This window comes from Chiloscyllium plagiosum, unplaced genomic scaffold (assembly GCF_037043375.1).
Source record: "Chiloscyllium plagiosum isolate Xiang-an unplaced genomic scaffold, Cpla_swu_hap1 HiC_scaffold_12, whole genome shotgun sequence".
NCBI lineage: Eukaryota > Metazoa > Chordata > Chondrichthyes > Orectolobiformes > Hemiscylliidae > Chiloscyllium > Chiloscyllium plagiosum.
The window spans coordinates 70,639,571-70,666,082 of NW_028270150.1; the positions used below are offsets into that span (position 1 = coordinate 70,639,571).

General features: G+C 40.0%; 1 protein-coding gene across 11 annotated transcripts in view; it reads right to left on the bottom strand.

Moving 5' to 3' along the window:
- Positions 1-26,512, bottom strand: part of dmd (dystrophin) — a 2,003,576-nt gene that overhangs the window by 1,153,147 nt on the left and 823,917 nt on the right. For all 11 annotated transcript variants that reach the window (XM_087992890.1, XM_087992895.1, XM_087992900.1 and 8 more), the window contains 2 exons: positions 22,799-22,978; positions 2,329-2,501 (listed from right to left, as the gene is read on the bottom strand). In XM_087992890.1, the coding sequence (XP_087849016.1) occupies positions 2,329-2,501; positions 22,799-22,978 (353 nt within the window). The remainder of the gene's footprint in view (positions 1-2,328; positions 2,502-22,798; positions 22,979-26,512) is intronic.

The window sequence follows — 26,512 nt, forward strand, 5'->3', positions numbered from 1 at the left end:
CTGCAAATCCCCAGAATGACTGCACTGGACCTGCAGGACTGACAGCTGCTCAGTGCCTGGAATGGATCCCAGACCTTAACTGGCAGATAATAAACTGTGTTTAAACCCTGACACTGAAAGCAGACACTGCCCTTGATATAGAGTGTTGGGACCCCTTTACTGCAGAGGGTCGCCTTTGATCTGATCAAGGAGAACTCCCCATAGACTTTGAGACGTGGTCCTTTGAATGAAACACGCAAACTGCTGACACTTGGGTTCAGGTGTCAGATTGTCATAATAGAGTACAATTTGGCTACATAGACTTGCCAACAAGGCTCACATTTCATGGCCGCACAAGTGGCAAGTAACATTTGCACCACACAAATGCCAGGCAATAATCACCTCCAATAAGAAACAATCAAATCACTGCTCCGTGACAGTCACGGTGTTTCCATCATTAAATATCAACATGGGAGTTAACATTAACTAGAAATTTAAGTGGACTCTCTGCATAAAAGTGATACAAGAGTCAGAAGCTAGGAATACTGCAGCAAGTAACTTATCTTCTGACTCCCCAAAATCTGTCCATCATCTGCAAAGCACAAGTCAGGAGTGACAGAAACTCCTGGATAGGCAAAATACAAGAAGCTTGACCCCATCCAGGGCAAAGCAACTTTCTTGATTGGCATTATATTCACAAACATCCACCATCAATGCTCAGCTGTAGCTGTGCACACCATCTACATGATGCACTGCAAAAATGCACCAAAGATCCTGAGACAGCACCTTCCAAACCCACAAGCAGTTCCACGCAGAAGAACAAGGAGAGCAGATATGGGTACACCAAGACCTGCAGAAGTTCCCCTCCAAGCCACTCAACATTCTGACTTGGAAATATATTACTGTTCCTTCACTGTCACTGGGTCAAAATCTTGGATTTCCCTTTCTGATGGCATTGTGGGTCAACTTGTAATAGGTGAACTGCAACAGTTCAAGGAGGCAGTTCACTACCACCTTCTCAAGGGGAATAGGGATGTGCAATAATTGCTGGCCAGCCAGTGACACCCACATCCCACACATGAATAAACCAAATGAAAGAATGAAGAGAAGAAAAATGTAAGAATGACTTTTGTTCATTGAAAAATTCATTCAAACAGATCAGTCGGAAGAGATTTGCCTTTAGCAAATACATCATGAAAATGCCATTTATTATCGCATTCCTCTCTAAGGAATAATTAATTTTATGCTTGACAGTGATCTTTTGTACTTTTCTCACCACTGACATCTGACTCAATGACTGGCACATATCCCCCTCCCAACTTTTGAACAAAGATGGTCACGCAATCCTCAAGTCCTCTGGTGCCATTTCAACTTTCAAGGAGGACTGAAAATCTTTTGCTATCTCCATCTTAATTCCCCATGGCAACCTGGGATACATTCCCTCTAAACTGGATGACTTGTTAACTTTTAGTGATGCCAAACAATTTAGCACATCCTTTATATCCATTTTCATCTGATACCATTCCACCTACTTCTCTTGCCTATCCTCTACTCTGATATTAACATAATTCTTTGTTTCATGAAGACAAAGGCAGTATACTAATACAGAACCTGTATGCTGCCCCCTAGTTCTGTCAGGTTATCTCGTTAACCCTAAATAGTCCCACCATTCCCTTACCAATCATATTTTTTAATTCATTCACAGGATGAGGCATTATTGCTCAACACTTTTGCATGCATTAGCTCATAAAATATTGTTGTCTTCTTTTTGAGTTATCTGCTATTTCTTCCATACGAGCTCTTTGCCTTTCTTGTATCGTTGTTCAATTTCTTCCTGCACTTTTGGTACTCTCCCTGGCTTTTGACTGTATTCTTTACGTGATACAACTACTGAAGTATTACAAGATGTGAAAATATACATTATTATCGCAGGGTTACTGCAATGTAACTGTTGTCGAGGAACATGAATGCAATCAAAAAGAGTTAGTAATATGTAAAGGGTCTTCTAATACTTGTTCTCATGCATATTAAAAACCTGACACCAGTGAGCATAATTTTAAACACTAGATGGAGATCTGGCTCTTATTAACAGAAGTACATAGAATAAAATTTAGGTGTACTGTATACCGTGACAGAAGAAAAAGGTAGACCTCAAGGTGCCATTATAAAACACATTGGAATTTCTTCCAATTTATTTAGTACACAGTATATGCATTCCTCCACATAATGGCCAATGGATACGCCTAATGAAAGGCATTTATTACATCTGTACAGTTACAACACCACAAAAATTTTCTCCTTGTCTAACAAAAGTGTTAATAAACACCTTCACAATGCTCATTAACTCACCTTTTCCTGAGCTCAGAATCCAAGAGCACTTGCCTCTTCTTAGGAGGGGGAGGAGGGGGAAGTTCCTCTTTCGGCGATACTGAAATCTTTTCTTTGGTGGTAACCATGGTTACAGTTTCCATTAGCATGGTCTGTGTTAATGACGTCTGAGTTGTAGTGACAGACTGTGACATCTGAGGAAAGTATGAAGACAAGAAGTCACAGACTACTCGGGTGACTTCATTAATAATTGTTTGAAAAACCATACAGATAATAAGGAAAGAGACTGTTCCAGTTCATTCATGATCAGACCCCCACAATAAGCACATGACTCTATCAAACAAAAATGTTCATTTCAACTCAGCGTGTGGCTGAACATTGACTGAAGTGAAAAAGGACCTTGTGGCACACATACTAAATAATGCACAAGTGACTTAATGGCAAATTCAACAATATTCATTCATACATAAATAGAGGACGAGAGCACCAATACAAACAAGTCTGTAAACTATCCCAGTTCATTCTATTTAAGGTGTTACATAATAAATTTGTCTTTAAGTCAGGACATGTCCCACTTCCTGCACCTTTTCCTCTAACCAGCAGCCCATTCAGTTTAATTCGTATTGAAATGTATAAGAAATTCTGTACTCCACGACTAAATTGTGAAATTGAAAAATATGCTTTAAATCATCTTTGCCTTATAATTTCATATACCAGTTGTTGTTTCTCACACCTGTTGAATGTCATGGAATTTTCATAATAAGTTGCACTCCTATATCATCTTTAATATGTAAGGCATCGCAAAGCGCTTCAGAGGAAGCTGTGAGAAAAATGAAGCCAAGCAGAGGGAGAATTCAGTTGACTAAGACAGCTGTTGCAGAAATACATTTTTCAGGTTATTTCGGAAGGCATTGTGTAAGTTGAAGATGTTGCAGAAAAAAACGAGGCAAAAATTACGGCGGAATCATGATGCAGCAAGGATTCTAAATTCGAGTCTATACTCGATGGAGTTTAGAAGGATGAGGGGGGATCTAATTGAAACTTACAGAATACAAATTGCCTGGACAGATTGGATGTTGGGAAGATATTTCCATTGGTAGGAGAAACTAGGACCCGAGGGCACAGCCTTAGAGTATAGGGAAGAATGTTTAGAATAAAGGTAAGGAGAAACTTCTTCCTGCAGAGCGTGATGAATCAATGGAATTCACTGCTATGGAAGGCTGTGGAGGTCAGGTCATTAAGCGTATTTAAGACTGAGATAGATAGGTTCTTGAGTGTCAAGGCGAAAGCAGGAGAATGGGGTTGAGAAACTTATCAGCCATGACTGAATTGATTGGCTGAATGGCCTAATTTCTGCTCCTGCGTCTTATGGTCTTATAGTCACACCTAGAGAGGTGCTTTCTAATCTCTGAATAACTTCAAGGTTTGAATCATGTTGCAGCCTTGAAGTTTATGTTGTGGTGACAATTGAATAAACTGTGCAGGTATTAACCTCAAATTTGCCAGACTGGCCAAAATAAGGTTTAATAAAATTAAGCTGAATGAAATGAGGAGAAAACATATGAAACCTGATGATGACTCGATGATTTGAAAGGTCATTGATGTGTGCGTGTGCCTTTGTGAGTGTCTGCATGTTTCATTTTAGACTGAAGTATGGTAACTCAATAGCAATAGTGTGAACTGTCACAGTCACTCTGGAAATGCTGAAAAGTTGTATAAAACATCACAGTGAATCAGATGTGATAACGTGGCCTATTCATTCGCTGAATTTGTCATGGAACTGTATTGTCTAAATGTCATGTGGTTGATTGAATGACATAAAAGCGGCACGGTGGCACAGTGGTTAGCACTGCTGCCTCACAGCGCCAGAGACCTGGTTCAATTCCCGCCTCAGGCGACTGACTGTGTGGAGTTTGCACATTCTCCCCGTGTCTGCGTGGGTTTCCTCCGGGTGCTCCGGTTTCCTCCCACAGTCCAAAGATGTGCAGGTCAGGTGAATTGGCCATGCTAAATTGTCCGTAGTGTTAGGTAAGGGGTAAATGTAAGGGTATGGGTGGTTTGCGCTTCGGCGGGTCAGTGTGGACTTGTTGGGCCGAAGGGCCTGTTTCCACACTGTAAAGTAATCTAAAAAAAAAGCCAACACAAGCTAAATTTTATGTCAAAATTAAAGGCAAGAGATAAGTGGCTTTCCAAGAAGACATAAACAAGTCTTAATGAGTCAATTGCTCAAACTGTCATTGAAAACATGACAAATATATGACGCTTGCCAGTTGTCAAACTGATCATTTGCTGGAGACTGGACAGTGTCAAGAATGTAAATGCATAGATTCATTGTACGGAAAGAACCTAAAAAAAAACCTTGCTTCTCAGCAAAAATGTAGCTAGCTTGGGGAAGTTGACTGATCAATGACTGGAAGTTGAGACAGAATGGGCTGATCAACTGTTCAGGTCTGATCTTCGAGGCAAGTCCGCAATAAAGAGTTCGCTTGTAGTTGCAAGCATTGCATGGCTAAGTTTTTGTGCTTTTTATTGTAGTTTGCTTTAATAAAGAATGTTGCGTATATTTAATTGTTAGAACCATGTTGGTTTATTGATATCCAGAATAAACCTGACAGGTGAGGGAGATTGGGAATAAAAGCCTACAGCCGCATGACCCAGTTCTTCTGCATCATCCTTTTTGACCATTTCTGTGCAATTGCTTTTCTTTGGTGCGTTGAATTCAAATACTCTAAATGTGTTCCAATTAATGCACTAATTCTAATTATAGTTTTCTGACTCATACTTCTTGTACTTCTATTCCATTCACAATCACAATAACAGCCTTACATTATGGAGGTATTTTCAAGGACTGGCTAGTTTTTAAGCTTGCTCCAGAATACAGTTTGTGAAAATAGGTATTCGGAAAGCCAAAGTATGAAAATACAACCATACAAAACTCATAAATTCACCTTTCTATGTGAAATTGTTTTTATTTTTTTTCCTTTTCACTAATTTGTTCTCAATTTAAAAAAATATTTTCCTCATGATAAAGGGAGATATTCCTAATCCGTAGAGTTAGTTTACCCCAGTTTTAATAAGATGGTTGATGTAACTGTTCCAGATGACATGTGAAATGATGCCCTGTCCTGTCATTTCAGGTGGACATAGACAGGTGCTGGAAATTTACTCAAAGTCTACATTAACCATAAGATGTAATAGTGGTAGTGGGCCATTCAGCCCAACAAATCTGATCCACCATTCAATGAGGTTTGAAAATCTAACTTTTCCCTCTAACCCTTCATTCCATTACTGATTAAATTCCAATCTCAACCATTTACATTCTTAATGACACAGTCTCAATAGCCCTCTGCAGTAAAGAATTCCACACATTCACTACTCTGTGAGAGAAGAAACTCTTTCTTTTATCTACTTGAAATGGGTGACCCTCACTGAGATTATGTTCTCTGGTTCTAGATTCATGCTCAGGCAGGAAATAACCATTCTGCAACTACCCTGTCAAGTTCCCTAAACTTGTGTACGATTCATTAAGGTTGCCTCCCATTCTTCTAAACTACAATTATTACAGGCCCAAACTACTTTACCACTCTTGATAAAGCAAACCCATCATGCTAGTGAGGCGTCTCTGGACTGCCTCCAAAGCGAGTATATCTTTATTCGATAAAGGGGCACAAAACTGCTCAGAGTATTCTAGCTATGTTCTGATTAGTGTCAATCCTTTCTTCAACAATTCCACCAAAACTCAGTTTAGTGATTCCACATCTCATAATGTTGTTTTGCTGCGTGCAAACTGGATGCCACACTGTTCAAGAAGAGTGGTTGGATTTCAACAGTACTTCAATGGATGTCAATTGTTTTTGGATACCTTGAAGATATAATAAGATGCAATATCAATGCATGCTCACTATTTGATTCCATTCTCTTTGCTCTGTGACTTACATTTCTCAGCCATGTAATGTCTCACAGTTAAAATTCTTTCCCTTATTTACCAATTCCTCCGTGGTCTTTTCATACCTTATATGCAATATCCACAACATCCTGAAATATTTATGCTCCTCTAATTCTCGTGCATTCCTAATCTTGATGATGCCATTACTGGTGGGAGTGCCTTCATTTGGCTCAGCAGCCAGCTCTCGGATAACTACTCTGCATTTCTCTGCATTTTTTTCCTTACTCTCCCTCTTTAAGATGTTCCTTAAAACCGATGGCTTCAACCAAGCTTTTGCCCATCAGACCTTAAAATTTCTTTTTGTGCTTCAGGATTCTAATTTATTTTATAATACTCCTGCGAAGTGCCATGGAATGTTTCATTTTGTGAAAAGGTGGGATATAAATTGGCAGTGTTGCGATTGTAACTATTTCTAGCATTTGGCCAGATGAATTTCAACACTCAAAAGCGAAGTATTATTTCCCAGCTGCCAGCACCTGTTTTATTTGTCGAAGATTATTTAGATGAGGTATTGTTAACCGCTTTCTTTTCAACAATATGTCACATTTTCTAGATGAATTATGGAAAACACTGGCAGGCACTAAGGCTACATAAGCACATTAATATACGCTGGCACACTCAACAGTGAACTGCATGTGATGCTATCAAAGTACCATTATTAATATTTAATAACACTCCTTTCTTCACTCATCTTAGCAAGTGCAATAAAGATAGAGCAACTTGTTTCTCATTTATTCACATCTATTGGTTTAATGAGAGAACTGCACACAACATTTCAAAAGTAAAAAGGAAAACTGGCAAGGAAACAGCAACTCAAGCAAATTGCACTCTGAAAGTTTGCACATCGTTGCATTTGAGATTCAAAGTATTCACTAATCAAGTATTATTAGATCCCTACCAACCTGCGCGGTAAAGAGAAGTCAACTAATGTATCAAAATCAGGCACTTTAAGGGCTATCTGCTTATTGTACCTCATGCACTTTTTAATAAATACTTATTTATCTGAGAAATTGCAGAAATTATGAGTCGGATTTTCCAAGGAATGGCAATCTCACTCACATTGCATATCACTCCTTTTTTTTCCCAAGAAACACAACAAAAGTGCTCCACATTTTTGACACAAGATCCCACTCAGGGAGCTTTCAGAAATGTGGATCTTTCCTTCCAAACTGAGATCCCTTCAATGCATGGAACAGTCAGCAAAAGCTAAACTACACCCCATTTTCACAGCGGTCAGCTCCTGCATTCTGACATTTAGAGATCTGACAGCACAGACAGCCACTTGGACTGGGTAAGTCTGGCAGGTAAGTAAGGAGTTAGGGTGCCAGGATGCTAGGATGCCACGCAGGTAAAGGGCATGGTGCCAGATAAGCAAATGACAAGAGTTGGGTTGATGGGTTATGGTGAGTTGGTTGGATCTGTCAGCAGGGCAGCATGGGCAGCGTACAAGGATGGAAATTTGGAGGCGTCTTGTCTCATCAGGATGGGGGAGGGGATGCAGGTAAGTTCCTGCCTTTGCGATGGTCGCCACCTGGGTGAAGGGTATTCAGCTCCCATGATGGGATGAATGGGTAGTAAGGTCACAGGCAGACAGGAAGCTGGTGTTGGGTCAGGAGCAGAAGGAGTCACAACTGACAGTGGCTGAAGGGGGATGATGGTGATGGTGGTGGTGGTGATACTGGATATGGGGTGCCGTATGAGCCCAGTGCCGGGGATGGCAGGAAGCAGTGGGAGAGGAGTGTCAGGGCCTCAGAAACGATGGGGAGTTTCAGGCCAGGGTCCAGAGGTGCAAGAGAAAGTATAGTTGGGGCTCCTCAATGGTTTACTCAGTATATGGACTAGATTCCCACACAATTTGCTCAGAATGTGTTCCACTTCAGATTAAACAACATCCTCATGTGGAATTCCCATCCTCACTTCAGGAGTGATTACCTGGCCATTGGAAAGTCTGAGCCTATATGTGACAATTGTGGTAGAGTTTAGATGTCTCATGATAATCCAACTTATAAAGACTATGAACAGTCTATTAAGAATGCCAATTACTTGGTTGCTATTAAATTTTAATTTCCCCCTGTACATTAGAGGGAGAAACAAACATGGTTATATTAAGTTATAAAAATTGATATCACTGCTTGAGGGCCAGTTCTTTGAAAAACATAAATGATATATTCAGCTATTAAATGCAGGTACAATATCGAGCTCCAAACCTGATTAAAACTGTCACATCAGTGCAGCAATTGATCAATCTTTACAACAGTGAATTAGACGGAATCTAACTCTGTCTTTTGAAAAAATGTTACCAATTTTAGAAATCACTAACAAGCCGTTGACTGGAAAATTGTGTCCTGAATCTTTTGAAACATGGGCTGGTGGGAAAGAAAATAAAAGGCCAATTTTTCTGCAGAAAGTGCTGGAGAAACTTGAAACTAGCAGTATCGCTCTGCACAGAGAGAAATAATCAGAGTCATGTTGGATTTGAAATGCTCACTTGTTTGCTCTCCTCATAGATGATGCCAGACCATGTGAGCTTCTCTAGCACTTGGTGTTTTTATTTCATCACTCTAGTATTTGAAATATTCTGCTTCCATTTCTATGCAGCTTCACAAAGGACATGGGGGAGACAATGCCCTGGTGGTTTATCAATAGACTATTTGAACATAGAACATAGAACAATACAGCACAGAACAGGCCCTTTGGCCCTCGACATTGCAACGATCTGTGAACTAATCTAAGCCCATCCCCCTACACTATCCCATCATCATCCATGCGCTTATCCAAAGATTGTTTCAATGTCCCGAATATAGCTGAATTAACTACATTGGCAGGCAGGACATTTCACACCCTTACCATTCTCGAGTTAAAGAACCTGCCTCTGACATCTGTCTTAACTCTATCACCCCTCAATTTGTAGCTATGCCCCCTCGTACCAGCTGACATCATCATTTGAGGAAAAAGACTTTCACTGTCTACCCTATCTAATCCTCTGATCATCTCATATGTCTCTATCAAATCCCCTCTTAGATTTCTTCTTTCCAATGAGAGCAGACCCAAGTCTCTCAGCCTTGCCTCATAAGACCGTCCCTCCAGACCAGGCAACATCCAGGTAAATCTCCTCTGCATCTTTTCCAATGCTTCCACATCCTTCCTGTAATGGGACGAACAGAACAGCCACCCATAATAATCCAAATGTGGCCACACTAGCATTTTGTATTGTCGCAGCATGATATTGCGGCTCCGGAACTCAGTCCCTCTATCAATAAAATTTAACACACTGTATTCCTTCTTAACAGCACTATCAACCTGGGTGGCAACTTTCAGGGATCTATTTACGTGGACTCCAAGGTCCCTCTGCACATCTACACTACCAAGAATCTGTACCAGAATACCAAGTATTCTTGTTATTTTTACCAAAGTGAATCACCTCACATTTGTCTGCATTGAACTCCATTTGCCACCTCTTAGCCCAATTCTGCAGTTTATCCAAGTATCCCTGCAACGTGCAACATTCTTCCACGCTGTCCACCACTCCACCGACTTTAGTGTCATCTGCAAACTTACTGACCCATCCACCTAATGCTGCTTCCATGCATGCAAGCAGTATCCTTGTAGCACACCACTAGTAACCGGAGTCCAGGCTGAATACTTTCCATCAACCACCACTCGCTGCCTTCTTACAGAAAGCCAGTTCCTAATCCAAACTGCTAAATCATCCTCAATCCCATGACTGCATTTTCTCCAACAGTCTACCATGTGGAACCTTATCAAAGGTTTTAATGAAGTCCATATACACCACATCAACTGCCCTACCCTCATCCAAATGCTTAGTCATCTTCTCAAAAAACTCAATGAGGTTTGTGAGACATGACCTGCCCTTGACGAAACCATGTTGACTATACGCAATCAAATTGTTGCTTGTTATTTGACTATAAATCCTATCTCTTATAATCCTTTCCTAAACTTTTCCTACAACAGACATAAGGCTTACTGGTCTATAATTACCTGGGTCATCTCTACTGCCCTTCTTGAACAAGGGCACAACATTTGCAATCCTCCAGTCCTCTGGTACTAAATCTGTAGGCAATGATGACTCAAAGATCAAGCCCAAAAAGGTTCCAACATCTCCTCCCTAGCTTCCCAGAGAATCCTCAGATAAATCCCACCCGGCCCAGGGTACTTGTCTACTTTCACTCTTTCTGAATTGATAACACCTCTTCCTTACTAACCTCGATCCTTTCTAGTCTAATACCCCGTGTCTCATTCTTCTCCTCTGCAATATTCTCCTTTTCCTAAGTGAAAAGAAATGAGAAATATTCATTTTGCATGTCTCTGATCTCCACAGGGTCCCAGATGTTCGAATTGGAATTTAATAAGGAATTTGGAATTAAGGGTTTAAAAATGGCCATGAAACCATCATCAATTGTTGGAAAAAAAGCAATCTGATTCTCTAACATCCTTTAAGGGAAAGAAATCTAACCTGGTCAGGCCTACATGTAACTCTAGACCTACAGCAAATCAGTTGACTCTCAACTGCCTTCTGGGCAATTAGGGATGGGCAATAAGTACTGGCCTGGGCATTGACATCCACATCCTGTGAATGATTTGTTTTTTAAATCGGGACTGATGTCACAGCCTGGGTATAATTGATCAAGATGTGTCACACGTGTCAAAATGGATTGAAGCTAATATTTCTTTTGGGAATCATGATTAAGTAGTTATTTAGCAAACTAAAATTGTCTGCATATGCAATTAAGAGTAGCGTGAATTTGCTCATTAAACTGCAGATTTTAAATGCTTGCAAAATTACGTTTATCTGTGCTTCACTGAGAAAGCATTTTCCATGTCAGAACCTACCATTCTTCTAAATAGCTGCCCTTTTAGCTGTGAATTAGATTTATAGACCATAAATCACAAACACAATAGTGTAGGCATGAAAGCTTTCTTAAATGTGTAGCACAATTCTAGTAACCCATAGTAATGACCATTTAGTAACAAACAAGGTTGCCTTACAAAGAAAACTTCATATCGTTGTATACAACACTTTCCAATACATATTGGAGCATATTTTCCACTGGCCAGACTGTTGCAATGCCAGTGACCCTGTGGAATCCTGGCTGCCACAGACTTCAAAAGGAATTACCCAGGAAATTGAATTTTCCACTGGCCAGTTGCTTAATGCCTGGAACCATCAGTGTCTCTATAAAAATTGAAGAATTTGAATGATTTGGATTAAATTAAGTAATGACTCAGGAAACATTAGACTATTAAATACATTGTGCAACACCTGAGTAAATATTGAACAGATCCAGCAAGGTGGCTCGGTGGTTAGCACTGCTGCCGCACAGCGCTAGGGACCCAGGTTCGATTCCAGTCTCGGGTGACTGTGTGTGGAGTGTGCACATTCTCCCTGTGTCTGCATGGGTTTCCTCCGGGTGCTCCGGTTTCCTCCCACGGTCCAAAGGTGTGCAGGTTAGGTGGATTGACCATGATAAATTGCCCATTTTCCAGGCTTGTGCAGAATTAGTGGGTTAGCCATGGGAGATTGAGGATTACAGGGACAGGGTGATGGGATGCTCTTTGGAGGCTCGATGCAGATCCAATGGGCTGAATGGTGTGCTTCCACACTGTAGGATTTTTATGATCTCATATTTACTTCATACACTCCCAATTGCACCTTCACCAGACACACATACAGACCAGACCCTGACTGACATCCCTAGAATCTGACTCCTTGGCAGCAGATACTCACCATGCCACCCCGTCCATCTCCCCATGGCCATACACACCCTGCCCTGGAACCTGCTAATGTGTCACGACCCAAAAACCCCCATACCTTAGCTTAACAACCCTGGCCCAAGACCACACCCCTTGACAACAGACCCAATGGACACTCCACCATCAGACAATACCAGCCCTGACACCTTAGCAACAAAGACCAACCCGAGCACTCCCACCACTGACAGACCCAATCCATTGCTCCTGCCATTGGACTAATCAACCCACCAACGCTCTCTCCCCACCAGACTCATTCTAACAACATCCTCCCCTCCCCTGCTAGTGGACCCAACCTCCCCCCAACCCAGCACATCCCAACCTACCTTAAAATAGGTTTGCCCACTTGCCACCTGTTCCCAAACTCCCCTTGGTAACCTACCTTTTACCCAGCTGGCACCTTAATTACCTGGTTCCCTCATTAATTCTAACCCTATCTCTACTCTTTTGGCAATCTATTACTTGACACGCAGACCCCTTGTCACATGGCACTATCTCAGACTGGCCAGGCCTTCCAGCACCTTAACAGCAGACTTAACTTATTTACTCAGCAAGTGATAGCAGCTGCCAAAGTGCCTCTCAAGACCTTTCAATGTCAGAATATGGCAGCTGCCTGTTGTGAAAAGATGGCGTGACTTGCCTGCCTCAGAACTCTGCACGCAAGAACTGATCGGCACCACATTTCTGAGGGAGGCTGAAGTGGAACCTTCTCTACGAAATCCGGAACTCCACTTTGCTGCTTCGACCCTTCTTCATGGAAATCTGTCTGAACTGCCACTCCCCAGAAAATCTAGCCCATCACATATTGAAATAAAATAGAATTATTTACGATTCCGTCAGAAATAGCTCATGAATCAGCCATCCTCGGGAAAGCTCAGACTGGATCTGCAACTTTCTTGCCCAAACATCATTGTGGGGGAGTAAATATTTCTCACAAAACCACTTCAGTTTATAAAATTGTTCGCTCCATGCTATCCATTACCTCAGATTGATTTCTAACATGACAGAATAGGTTAGGGAAATGATCAAAGGGTGTGAATAGGTACTTTAATACATTGTCGGTTTAATGATGCTAATTAAAACCTAACTACCTCAGGCTTCATTCACCTAAATTAGACAGTAGCTCAAACTGAAGTCAACTTGGTGGTGTTCCAATCTTCTTCACTCAAAACTAATGACATCCAGGTGAGTAAGAACCTGCAAAGTATGAAAATTCAAACTAATTTTATTCTCCTGCATAGTCATTTCATGGCTTAGAGCATTGGTTCTTTCTATATCTGAAAAATCAAAATATGGATTTTTTAAAACATGAGATAAGATTTAACAGGTTGCCCTGATAAAGTATTCATATTGTTCTGTGCTTTTGGTCCCTTGAGTCAGTGTAGACTGTCTTCCACAAAACCAGTTGCAACCCATGATTGTAATAGCTGCAGCTCAGAACAAACTGACAAGAGCAATGACAAGAGCAAAGCTGCCCCTCTGTTGTATCCGATACAGAGAACCTCAGCGTTTACACATGAACTGCACTTCACCCCCCTCCCCAGCACAGGCACAAAATTATCAGAAAATGTTATACACCACGGCACGGTGGCAGTGGGCAGCACGGTGGCTCAGTGGTTAGCACTGCTGCCTCACAACACCAGAGACACGGGTTCAATTCCTGTCTCGGGCAACTGTCTGTGTGGAGTTTGCACATTCTCCCCGTGTCTGCGTGGGTTTCCTCTGGGTGCTCCGGTTTCCTCCCACAATCCAAAAATGTGCAGGTTAGGTGAATTGGCCATGCTAAATTGCCCGTAGTGTTAGGTGAAGGGGTAAATGTAGGGGAATGGGTCTGGGTGGGTTGCGCGTCGGCAGTCGGTGTGGACTTGTTGGGCCGAACGGCCTGTTTTCACACTGTAAGTAATCTAAACCACTCAACCATATGTATTTTGAACTTCAACTTCGAAGGAACAAGCAGAACATAATGACTTGAAATAAATCTAAATTACTCAATGCTGCTGAGTTTAAAAAGTTTGGAGACTAGAAAAAGGAAACAAAGACCTCATGACCACTCAAAACGCTTTACACCCACCTAAGCAGGTTTGAAGGATATTCACATTTTGAATGTATATAACACAATGGACATAATTCACACAGCAATCTCTCACAATTGGAAAGGGTCACAAAATCCATTTTATAATGATGCTTCAGGGATAAACAGTGGTCAGAACAATGGGAGAGGGTGTAATTTCTGTATGCTTCATCAGATAATGCTACGAGATCTATTAGGGCGACCAACAGAAGCAGTCAATTCTCTGTTTCACAATCCAAGAGAAAGATGGCATCTCTGATGGTGCAGCATTCCCTCAGTATTGCATGGATGTGGAAGCCTTGATAATGGGCTTAGGTTTCTTAAAGGGGACTTGAACCTAGGACTTTTTACAAAGTCAACTTGGTGGTGTTCCAATCTTCTTCACACAAAACCAATGACATCCAGCTGACTAAGAATCTGCAAAGTATTATAATTCAAACTAATTTTATTCTTCTGCATAGTCATTTCATGGCTTAGAGCATTGATTCACGAGATCATGAGGTCTTGATTTTCTTTTTATATTCTCCAAAAACTCAGCAACATTAAGTTAATGTATGAAAGAGAAATTTAGAAATTTATCAAAATGTTAACAACACACTGTGACAAAGCTGGATAATTATATACTTTAATATCATTTTTTAAATTTGGATTTCAAAACAGACCCACATAATCGACCCATCTTTTTCACCAAAGAGTAAGGGCAGAGAATCCTACTAAAAATTCATTTTAACCACTAACCGTCAGAGAGCAGGTGACTGCAAGCTCGTGCGGTGTTAATAAAAAGATGTTCATACAGTTGAGTTTACAACAGGTACAGAAAACACAAAGGCTTTGTATTCAGTTTGGAAGAATCTACGATATATAGCTTTCTTTTGATTCAGTACAGAAGATGTTTTTCTTGCAGTTCAGTTCAGAATGTATCAATGTAGAATTTAGGAGTAAGCTTAATTTCTCTCTGTGGTGGTGGTTTTAGGGCAAATCAGACATCAAGTCACCTTAGCAGATGGGTTTAGTTTGTGAAATTTCTAAACCAGGGGAGCTTGGTTAGAAATCTGCAGGATAATGGAACAGAGAAATTTTAGGCTCTCAGATTTTTTGAAACTTTGTGTCATTGGTAGATTTGGAAAGGACTCATCAAATTACCTCTACACTCCACAGGGAAAAACAAACTGTAGGAAATCAGTAAAGCAGATGAGGTATGGAGTGTAAATATCACTCGACCTGATCCTCTGTAATGGATAATGTTGACAAATGTGTTGACACGTAGCTTTGCTGCCTGATTTAGATCTTGCTTACTGTCATTTATATTTCAATAGATTAGTTTGCTTTTATTTTTTTCTGTATAATTAACTTCAGTTTTGTTGTTAAAGAAAATCTGCAGCTTTGGGTAAATATGTCTCAGTGACTAACCATTATGTTAACAAACTAAAGGAAAAGTAAATGTATAACTAAGCTTTATTCTACAATTTGAATGAAGGAGGTCAAAGTTCTACACGTGAAATAATCAAGACATGGAATGGATTTCAGGGTGGTGCACCAGAGGCAAAAAGTGATCCTCAGCAATGAATAATTGAAAGTTACAATGTGGAGGGAAGATGATTTATTGTATTTCGGCATAGATGAATGAGTTAGGCCACTAAGCCTCTGACATTCCTGGAAATTGACATTCAACACACTCATGTTGAAAAACTTACTTTTATTTGCTTTGCTTATTGTATAGCTTTGTTTTTGGACAATCTCAAAATAATTACAGATCAGGAAGAACATTCAACCTTGAAATTGTGCAAAACAGAGCTATATAATAAACGAAGCAAATAAAAAAAAGTTTTCAACATTAGTGCTTTGAATGTCAACTTCCAAATTAATATTAATAAAATGGACCAAAATCTGCAGTCAGCAGCGATGCTATTGCGCTTCTGCTGTCATCAAAGAAATGACCAAAATCTAGAAATCTCTGTGATGGAGTTCTCCCCTTTCTTGGATGACAATTTAAATCTAATATCAAATTATGGATTGTCTTGGCAAGCAGGAGCAGCAGAGTTATTAAACAAATAGGTCGGCAAGCAATCACTTTGAAGTATTCACACACGTCAAACAGGAAAAACACTTAAAATCCCTCTCCATGAAATTACATTTTCAGACAGTGAAGAAAACATGTCTGAAATGTAATAAAAGCTAAAACAGAGATAAACAAATTAAAAAGAATGAACAAGTTACATTTCTATGAAATGAATGTGCATTTTCTTTTCATCATTCTGGAAAAAATTGATACATCGAAATTATAAAGAGACCTTCTCTGAGCCAGAATGGATGTTTTGTTGTAATTAAAATATTTGTAGCTCATTAAAAATCCAAGTCAATCTCATATAATAACATGCAACTTTAAGGGGTTTTTTTATAGTTCGACTAACAGCATAAAAGTTGAAACTCTCCCATTCAATTGATTTCCGTTGATGCAGTCTGAAGGTTGTCTCAATAACACAACTTCACGAGAAGTGTAGAATCAGTCACAGAAGTCTTTGGATTTCTGAATTATTCTGTACTCTAGAAATTGCTGTCAAAAAGTAACCATTGCTGCCACATTATGACATAAACCAATTATAACTTTTTTGGGGGAGAAGGTCCAGTCAGATGATAGTCCAATAGTGATATTTGCGGCAAGAAGTCAAATGTTCAAGAGGATCATCCTGATCATCAAAGAGAGATAACTTTAGGATTATGCAACAGTCGGCAAATTAGAGTGGGAACACTAAAAATCTTCAATGATGAGTTTCAACTTCTGTGGTGTCATTAAGGTAACAAAAATGGTCATTCTCCACTAGAGATAGAGGTCATGGTAAGGGTAAGGGTAGCAGTCAATCCATGGGTCACTCTGGACTTCAACAACACTTTTAAAGACTGACAAAGATGCGAAGATTTGCAGCAAGAGATGAAACATGGAGATTCAAAAAATGCCACTAGTAAAATTATTCTAAATTATTTAATTCTAAAATAAATTGTGACATTTTCATATTTGCAGTTAAGCTATTTTTCAAGATAAGCAATTATTTGAGGTTATTTGATCAACATGTAAGAGAATAAGTAGCAAACAGCAACAAAAACTCCAGGCTTCAAATAGTTCCCATTTTGTACAATAAACACTCCAACAATATGTAGTTCCCAGCAGCAATTAATTTTGAATAATTTAACCTACACAACAGCTCCAGTTATAAAGCACATTGTGCTTATCTAACCATTGGTTCAGATCACAGCCTCTGGAGCGAGCCATTTTTTAATTTGACAAAATGTTTAATATATAATTTATGAGTATCCTCACGGCCACTAAAGAATCCCTAAGGAAGACAGTGCAACGTTGGCAATAGAATTCTGGTCAATGTGTCGTTTCTACCATTAATGAGAACTTTATCCTGAAATAACAAGCTGTGAATGTTTTACTTGCTGCAAATGTATCTGAGGCTTTAAAATCCTGTAACGTGACTTTTTCAAATCTCGAGTGCAGATTTTTATGATGTTATTTGTGCTTTTTGTGCCATTTCACTCTCACGTAAGCAATTCTATTTTCTGCTGTTTGACAACTGACAACTTTGAAAAGAATTAAATCAGACATTATTGGTACTGTAAATTACCCAGGTGTGTTTTTACCTTGTGGGTTAGGTGTTGTTTTGGGGAGGAAGTGGTGAGTCAGGGTCAGTTTGATGGTTATCTGGGAGTTAGTGTAGGTTTTAAACGCTCTGACTTGTCCTAGCTAATTATTAAGCCTAAATAAGTCAGAATCATCCAAAGTTTCTGACTTTATAGGGCTTTTCAGGACAGTTAGGAACTCTATGGAATTTCTCATTGGAAGTTTAAGCCTCTGGGCAGTTGCTATAGAAGGTATTGCACTGGGGATTCTGAAAGGTACTGACAGGCAATTGCAATCTGCACTGCTCCAGAATGAATCTATTCAGAATATCTGGGCCATAGAAAACATGTAAGACATCAGCCAGCAAAAGTGGCTTAGATTCCAAATAAGAAACTTAGAAGAAGTGAGGCAGAGCTTCTCAAATTGAGTCATAGAGTCAAAGAGATGTACAGCACGGAAACAGACCCTTCAGTCCAACTTGTCCATGCCGACCAGATATCCTAAATTAATCTACTCCCATTTGCTGGCATTTGGCCCATAGCTCTCTAAACCCTTCCTAGTCATATACTCATCCAGATGCCATTTAAATGTTGTAATTGTACCAGCCTCCACCACTTCCTCTGGCAGCACATTCCATACACACACCACCTTCTGCATGAAAAAGTTGCCCCTTTAACATCATTCTCCTCTCACCTATGCCCTCTAGTTCTGGACTCTCCCACCCTGGGAAAGAGACCTTGACTATTCACCCGATCTGTGCCCCTCATTATCTTATAAAACTCTATAAGGTCACCCCTCAGCTTCTGATGCTCCAGGGAAAACAGCTCCAGCCTCTCCTTATAGCTTAAACCCTCCCACCCTGGCAACATCCTAATAAATCTTTCCTGAATCCTTTCAAGTTTCACAGCATCCTTCCCATAGCAGGAAGACCAGAATTGAACACAAAATTCCAAAAGTGGCCTAACCAACGTCCTGTACAGCTGTAACACGGCCTCCCAACTCCGATACAATGCACTGACCAATAAACGCAAGTGTACCAAATGCCTTCTTCCCCGCGACTCCACTTTCAGGGAACTATGAATCTACACTCTAAGATCTTTGTTCAGCAGCACTCCTCAGGACATTAGCAATAAGTGTACAAGTCTTGCCCTGATTTGCCTTTCCAAAATGCAGCACCTCACATCTATCTAAATTAAATGTTATCTGCCACTCCTGAGCCCAATAGCCCATCTGATCAAGGTCCAGTTGTATCGGAAGGTAACTTCTTTGCTGCCCACTAATCCACCAATTTTGGTGTCATCTGCAAATTTACTAACCATACCTCCTGGATTTGCATCCAATCATTGATATAAATGACAAACCTAGTGGACTCAGTATCAATCCTTGTGGCGCATCGCTGATCACAGGCCTCGAGTGTGAAGAGCAACCCTCCACCCCATCTTCTACCTTTGAGCCAGTTTTGTATCCAATTGGCTAGTTTTCCCTGTATTCCATGAGATCTAACCTTGCTAACCAATGAGGAACCTTGTCAAAAGCCTTACTGAAGTCCATATAGATCACATCTACCGCTCTGCCCTCATCAATCCTTTTTGTTACTTCTTCAAAAAACTCAATCAAGTTAGTGAGACACGATTTCCCATGCACAAAGCCTCACAATGGATATTTTCACTGTCAGCTCCAACAAAGACCAATTAATGTGACAATGCCCTGAAGTGACTCTTTGATTTAAGGTTGACTATATTCTTCATTCTCCCCAACCACTATCTTCTCCTACTTTGCCCAACTTCACCACATCCTCCACATCCCCTTTTCAATGGGGCTCATTGTTTTCTTCTTCAGTATTATAACATAATTTTGTTTTCTTAGGTCAGGGAGTACAGTTTCCTCTCTGCACTTGCTTCCCTTCTTTTCCATAGTTACTAATGGCACTACAAGAGCTACTCCAATTTGGAAGCTAATCAAATGCTGTTCCAGAAATTAACCAGCTAATTATTATGAGGAATCCAAACCTACTGTTAGCATTTTGAGAAGCTTTTCCACCTATTGCTAACGACAGTTAGATCACATGGCAGAAGTCTGAAATGTTACTCTCAGAGTGACAAATTATCAGTGTGATTCTACAGACAAATCCTTTGGTTCCAAATGTTAACTCTTGTCTCTTTCTCCAAAGATGCTGCCAGACATGCTGGGTTTCTCCAATATGTTCTGTTTTTATTTTACAATCTAACTTTACAGAACTATCTTCAAGGTAACGATCTACAATAGCATTCAGTATGAATACAGACAAAGAGAAAATGTTGGAGAAACTGGTAGTATCTGTCGAGAGAAAAATGGAGTCAATATCTCAAGTCTTGTTTGACTCTTCCTCAGAACTGGATATTGGAAACTGGAAGGTTCTTCATAAATGAAGTCTAATAAATGCTTCCCATGCCACAACAGTGGCCTACATTTATTACTTCCTGTTTCTCCCCCGACAGATTATGCTAGACCTATTGCTTCTCCAGCAATTGGTTTTTATTTCAGAATTCCAGTATCTGCAGTATTTTACTTTTATTTATTCTTTCTTCCTACCACTAAAGTAAATAATATGAAGGTAGGTTCTGAAGATACATAAATTACAGTGATTTCTAAGGCACTCATAATTGGAGCTGTCAAATTCTGTGTACCCTCTTCCTGGCTTGACCTGCATTTTGCAACAAATACCTAAATCTTGGTATAGATCTCCCAAATCTTGATTTTTACCTCAAGAGTGTGGTGCTGGAAAAGCACAGCAGGTCAGGCAGCATCCGAGAGTAGGAAAATCGATGTTTCGGGCAAAAGCTGAAATGTCGATTTTCCTGATCCTTGGATGCTGCCTGACCTGCTGTGCTTTTCCAGCACCACACTCTCAGCTCTAATCCCCAGAATCTTAAGTATTCATTTTCGCCTAGTTGACTTTTATCTACTTCAATAACTGGCATGCCTTCTCTTATATTTTCATTTTCACAATGCCAAGTTTCAGCCTTTTCTGACTTCTTGCATTTCCAACTTGCTACTCATAGTTACTGCTCCAAATTCTCATTGAAATTAATATATTGATTCCAGTGTCCTTTGCTGCTTGCATCAGCTCTTTTCAGTCATCTGACTTTGATCCGTTGTGGCTATAAAAGCTATATCACATTTGCCTAAATTTATCAACTGCTTAAATTGAACTCCTAATCTAAGTAACGCTTGTGAAGGTTCCACACCTTTACCAAGCATGTTAAACTGTCATTGTCCATGTTCCTCTTGATAACAAATTAGTTCGTAACAAGTGATGGTCCATGTATTTTTCTTTTAGATTAGACTCCCTACAGTGTGGAAACAGGCCCTTCGGCCCAACCAGTCCACACCGACCCTCCAAAGAGTAACCCACCCAGACCTAGTTCCCTCTGACTAATGCACCTAACACTATGGGCAATTTAGCATGGCCGATTTATGAGCAAGTCCACACTCATGTGAAGTTGTTTGCTGTTGCAAATAAAGATAACTGTTTAATGAGTCTATCCATAATCCTAAATTACACTCCTTTAGTGCTCCAATCATCTCGGTCAACAACTGGGTCTACTGATGATTTTTTTTCAGTTTGCACTACAATGGATGGCACACGACACATCATGAATCATTCAGCCTTACTTAGCAGTATCAGTCAGCCAATAGCTGTTTGCTACTTTCACCTGCTGTAATCGCTACCTTCACTCTTTTGGCCCTATCTCTAACAATTAAGTAAATGAAAGTTTTACCCCTCATTCTACAAAATGTGGGCAGTATTTTGCTCACATAATGTCTGCTATCATAGGAAAGAATGTGGTCTTTTTAACTTAGAGGATCAATCAGACAGAAAACTATCAAGACAAGTAATTTTCTGTGTGCATACTCTGTAAATCTGCTATAGAATCCATGAATAAGATTATGTGCAGGTGTACACCACTTGGTCCTTTCAGCCTGTTCTTTCACTCAATAAGATTGTGAGTGACCTGATTGTAACCTTAACTCCAATTTCTTGTCTTAAAATTCCCATAACCTTTGATGCCATTATTAATTGAAAACCAAACAAACACAGCCTTGAACATGCCTTATTTGTGTTTGTAATCAACCAACACTTTCAATGTTCTGCCCCCTCCCAGCATTTCCCTTCTTCTGTCTACTTGAAACTTCTGTGAATCTCTCTTTTTCCCATCTACTATTTTGAAGGTGCTGTAGTAGTTCTGCTGAGCACAGAGAAAACTCCTGCAAATAATTAACTGTAATTGATATCGAATAGGGAATTGCAGTCACTTGTGCTCACAAAGAGGATTCAGCTGTGAGTTAACAACTTCATTTCAGCTTACTCAGGAATGACACTTGGTTCCAGGACTTTGCTGAAGCACCACAAAATTCACTTAACTCATAACCAATCCACATACAGCAGATCTGGAGTGCTTTAACTAACAGCGTGAAAAAATGTTTCTCACAGTAACAAAATTGGTCAACATATATCGTTGTTATTAATGAAACTAAAAGATCTAAAGTCAGATCTAAAGTTAAGAAGAATTAAGGATTAATCAAGAATTAGCCTTTATTGTCATATGTACTCGATGAATACATGTGCAACGTTTATTCACTGCCATTTACAGCGCCATCTTAGGTACAATGGTACCTAAGCACAACTTTTTTAGTTACAAGATCTTAGACATTAAAGAAACAAAATGTCTAGCATTACAGAAATATAAGTTCAGAACAAGAGATCACATTGGCACCTAGCTTCCAGTCCACACTGAGTCCTGGCTTCAGGCCGCACTGGGCTTCACCTTGAGGATCATGAGATTGGGAGATCGCTTCAGACCGCCAAGGCCTTTATGAAGCATTAACATCCACTGGCAAGCTTAATTAGCAAAGTAGAACTAACATAACTACATAAACACTTAATTAGGATGGATAAGCTTCCCATTAGTTATTGATCTAAGTTGACTGAATAACAATAAAAGGTGCATGTATTGAGTTAATTAACAGGACTCACCAACTAAGCTGACAAGAGACTGAATACCATTGGCTTAGTATTTACCTTGATCAGACAGTCGCATACCTGTTTGGAGTTGTTCTCCAGTTTTTGGACAAGATCATCCCAACGTTGAGCAAATTCCTCAAGCCGTGCCTGTAACTTCTGAGCTACAACCTTATTTTTCAATGTCGCAAGGAGATCCTGACTGAGGGCACAAAGCTTATCCATGATCTGTCGTTTCAACTCCAGCTCTCCTTTCAGAATCTGTTCATCAGGAAGTTGAGAACAAAAAGGGCAGTCAACAAAAGTATGCATCATCGTACACACAATATCCGATGTACAGCGGAACACATTTCATTTGTTTAATGAAAACCAAAAGAACTTACAGTGGATGCTGTAAATCAGAAACAAAACATGGTAATTGCTGGAACTCCTGAGGGAGTCCAGAGCCTGAGGAAGGGTCACTGGACCTGAAGTATGAACACAACACAGTCTCATCCATATCAGGAAAACTACATATACACTGGATTCTGATTTTGATAAACATCTCTATTTAAGAGACCAAACACTTTTCACTCCTGTTTTTAAGCAATCATTGATCCTTTGATCTTTCTATTTTATCTCCTTGACATGCTTAAAGCCTATTGTATCTGTATCATTTTATAGATCTGATGAAAGGCCACCGACCTGGAGTGTTAACTTGAGCTGTTTTTTTCCAAAACTTCTGTCTGATCTGCTAAGCATTTCCAGTGTTGTTTGTTTTGTTCTGTATGCAGGATGTCAGTGATGTATTCAACCATGGAAAACCATCACAGACAAATCTCTTCATCTGACAGCCACACATGTGCGCTCTTTGGCAAAACAGTGACAAGATATCTTTGAGACAGGAGCCCTGGTTCACTTTTCCCCTCCATAATCAAGGAATTTGTAAGCCCGGTGTTAGACCCATGATCAGGTACTAAACAAATATAATGATTAAAGAATTGAAAGGATAGTGAAATCCAACCCTTCATCTCTTGGGGTGAAGGTGAAAAAAGGGTGGAAGTTTTGATATTGTTATAAGTTAGTTAGAGCCTAGTTGGCTATTATGTTTAGTTCTGGAAGAATGCATTGAACTTGAAAGGGATGCAGCACGATTCGTCAGGATAAATTGTCACTAAAAGTGTTCTGTTATAAAGGTTCCATAGACTTGGCTTGCACTTCCACAAATATAACAAGTTAATAAATAACATAATGGCAGTGTTTAAATGATGACATGATTTGACAGGCTAGCAAGAGAGAAATTATTTCCTTCAATGGGGGATACAAACCTTAAAATTAGAGCTTGACTAGGTATCATATCCGAAAGTACTTCTTCACAAAAAGTGGGAATATGGATCACTCTCCCCTTCCCTAGTTTAGTATTGTGCATTTCAAATTGAGAATTTTAGAAAGGAAAATGTTCATCCTGACAGCAATGAATATTAAATCTAAATTTCACCACGGCCATTCCTTTCTATCATCCCTCAAAAAAAAACAATCCATTGTTCCCAATTTAGATGAAGTAGTTGCAAGCTTATGCGATATTCTGAGAAGAGTAAAATCCATTCTGTGTAAAGTATTCACGACACATTCTCTTTAAATCTCCTCTCAGGGAAGCCAGTCAGCTGAGAGAACTGAACCCAACCTTTGCACAATTCCATGTTTTGTTAGGGCATACACCTCCTAAAACCCAAAATCACAGTTGCACTATGAGGTGGAGATGTCGGTGTTGGACTGGGGTGAACAAAGGAAAGAGTCATACGGTACCAGGTTATAATCCAACAGATTTATTTGAAATCATGAGTTTTCAGAGCATTGCTCCTTCCTCAGGCGAAGTCAACTGCTCCTGGTGTCATGTGACTTCTGACCGTTTCACTAGTTAGAGAGATTCAAGTAATTCCAAAGTTTACTTGCAATTAAATTCAATTAATATATAATCAACGTCTTCTACATGTTAGCATCCATAAAGGCTGAAATGTTGGTGTGTTGCTGAGTCCCATTGTCAGTCAGGGATGTTTTGTCGTGCAATGAGTAGCAACCCTGCTTCTGAGCCAGAGCTCTGTTTTCAAGTCCTACTGTTGGATTTGATGGCCAAGTATGTCTAAAACACGATGAAGCAGAGTGAGTATGGTCTTATAAATACTTCCTGAACATGTCAATGGCAGGCAGTAAGAACCACAGGATGAAAAGTTGGGAGTCTACATCATTGTGATTCATTACTTCAGGCGACAATATGAAAAGTATTGCTGCAGCCACCCAGGCACCTTGGGGTCTGGTTAGCTCATTTAGTGGGACAGACGGTGTGGACCAATTTCATGCCAACATAGAGCTCAATTCCACCTGTGATGGACTTGGGATTGGTTTCCCAGTCCCATCTGTAGGGAAGGGTACTGCCTCTGGATTGGACCTGTCCTCCTCATGAAGGAAGAGCAGTCCATTAAGGTGGTCCATATCATTTTATTCAGGACAGAACTTTCCATTGCTAATTCAAAGGTTTCCCAGGAAGTCAATGATGATCCCTAGTTTCATTATATTTTCAGAATTTGCAGATAAAAGTAATCACACGTCTTTACAAATGAACAGCTCACCCATCACCCTGAAACAAGGAAGCAGTGCCATGAATTGCAAATCAACACAAGCTGCCAGCAGATTAGCACTGTTCCGTCATCAGTTTTGCAAAAACAACATCACTCCTTTCCCTCCCTTCACAAAGTCATTACATATTCCCAATAAACTCATCACAAACTGCTAATCGACTTCCTCTCAATATAACAAGAAGAGTGAACTATTGTAAAAGTAGGGAAAACACTATTTTCCCATTCTGTATATTCCCTCTCTAAACATAATCTCTTTTTCCTGTTTATTACCTCCACACTGAATGTGAGTGGAGGCGATGTTTTAATCCTATTTGTCAGTCGTTATTCTGTTTCTCTCTCAATCTTTAAATCTCATTGGTTAAGGAGATACGCTGTTATTCTCCAAGAACTCAGATACTCTTTTGTCATGAGCACACACACCGAAATATTGTGACCCACATACTTTTTAACTGAGTGAAGCAACAAGCCTAACAAAAAGAGCCCACACCAATGCACTTCCCTTCTACACCAAATTTAATATCATCAGAATTAACAGCAAGACTAGCTCTTCACAAACTATATCATGCCTTCCCTGGCTGCAAGACACAAAAGTTTCTTCTTTGGAACTAGACTTGGGAGAACAGGACAGCTAGGACTCAAAAGGAAAGTTACTTTGCTTGGCAAACTTCCTCACACTTTGAGAAGATGTGATCAATGAATTAGATACTAGCAACCCTCTTGATAAAGTCCGACATATGAGACCCACAATGAAAGTGAAACGCCTGTTTAACCAGGGTACAAGTCACGATGCATAAAATTGTGGTTAATAGAACGAAACAGGATTTGAGAGAGATGTCGGACACAATGTGATGCTCCAGGTCCAGAGACAGCAAGCCTGGAGGTGCAAAGTGAATTTAATTGGACAGGATGGTGATAAACCAAATCCCTGCTACCATTCTAACATTGCTCAAATTAGATTCTGAATGGGAAGGACGAAACTGCACCCTCCCATCATCATTTAAGGGCACCATTCTATGCATGCTACAATAACATCAACTCCAGGTTGGACAAATAAGGAACAGTCAGGTGACCCAACTAATGAACCAATTGTGACAGAATCCCTCAACCTGCAGTGATGTGTCTATGATCAAGATGGCTGGACTTAGCGACTGCCAAGAGCTTCCTGCATGGCCCCATTTCT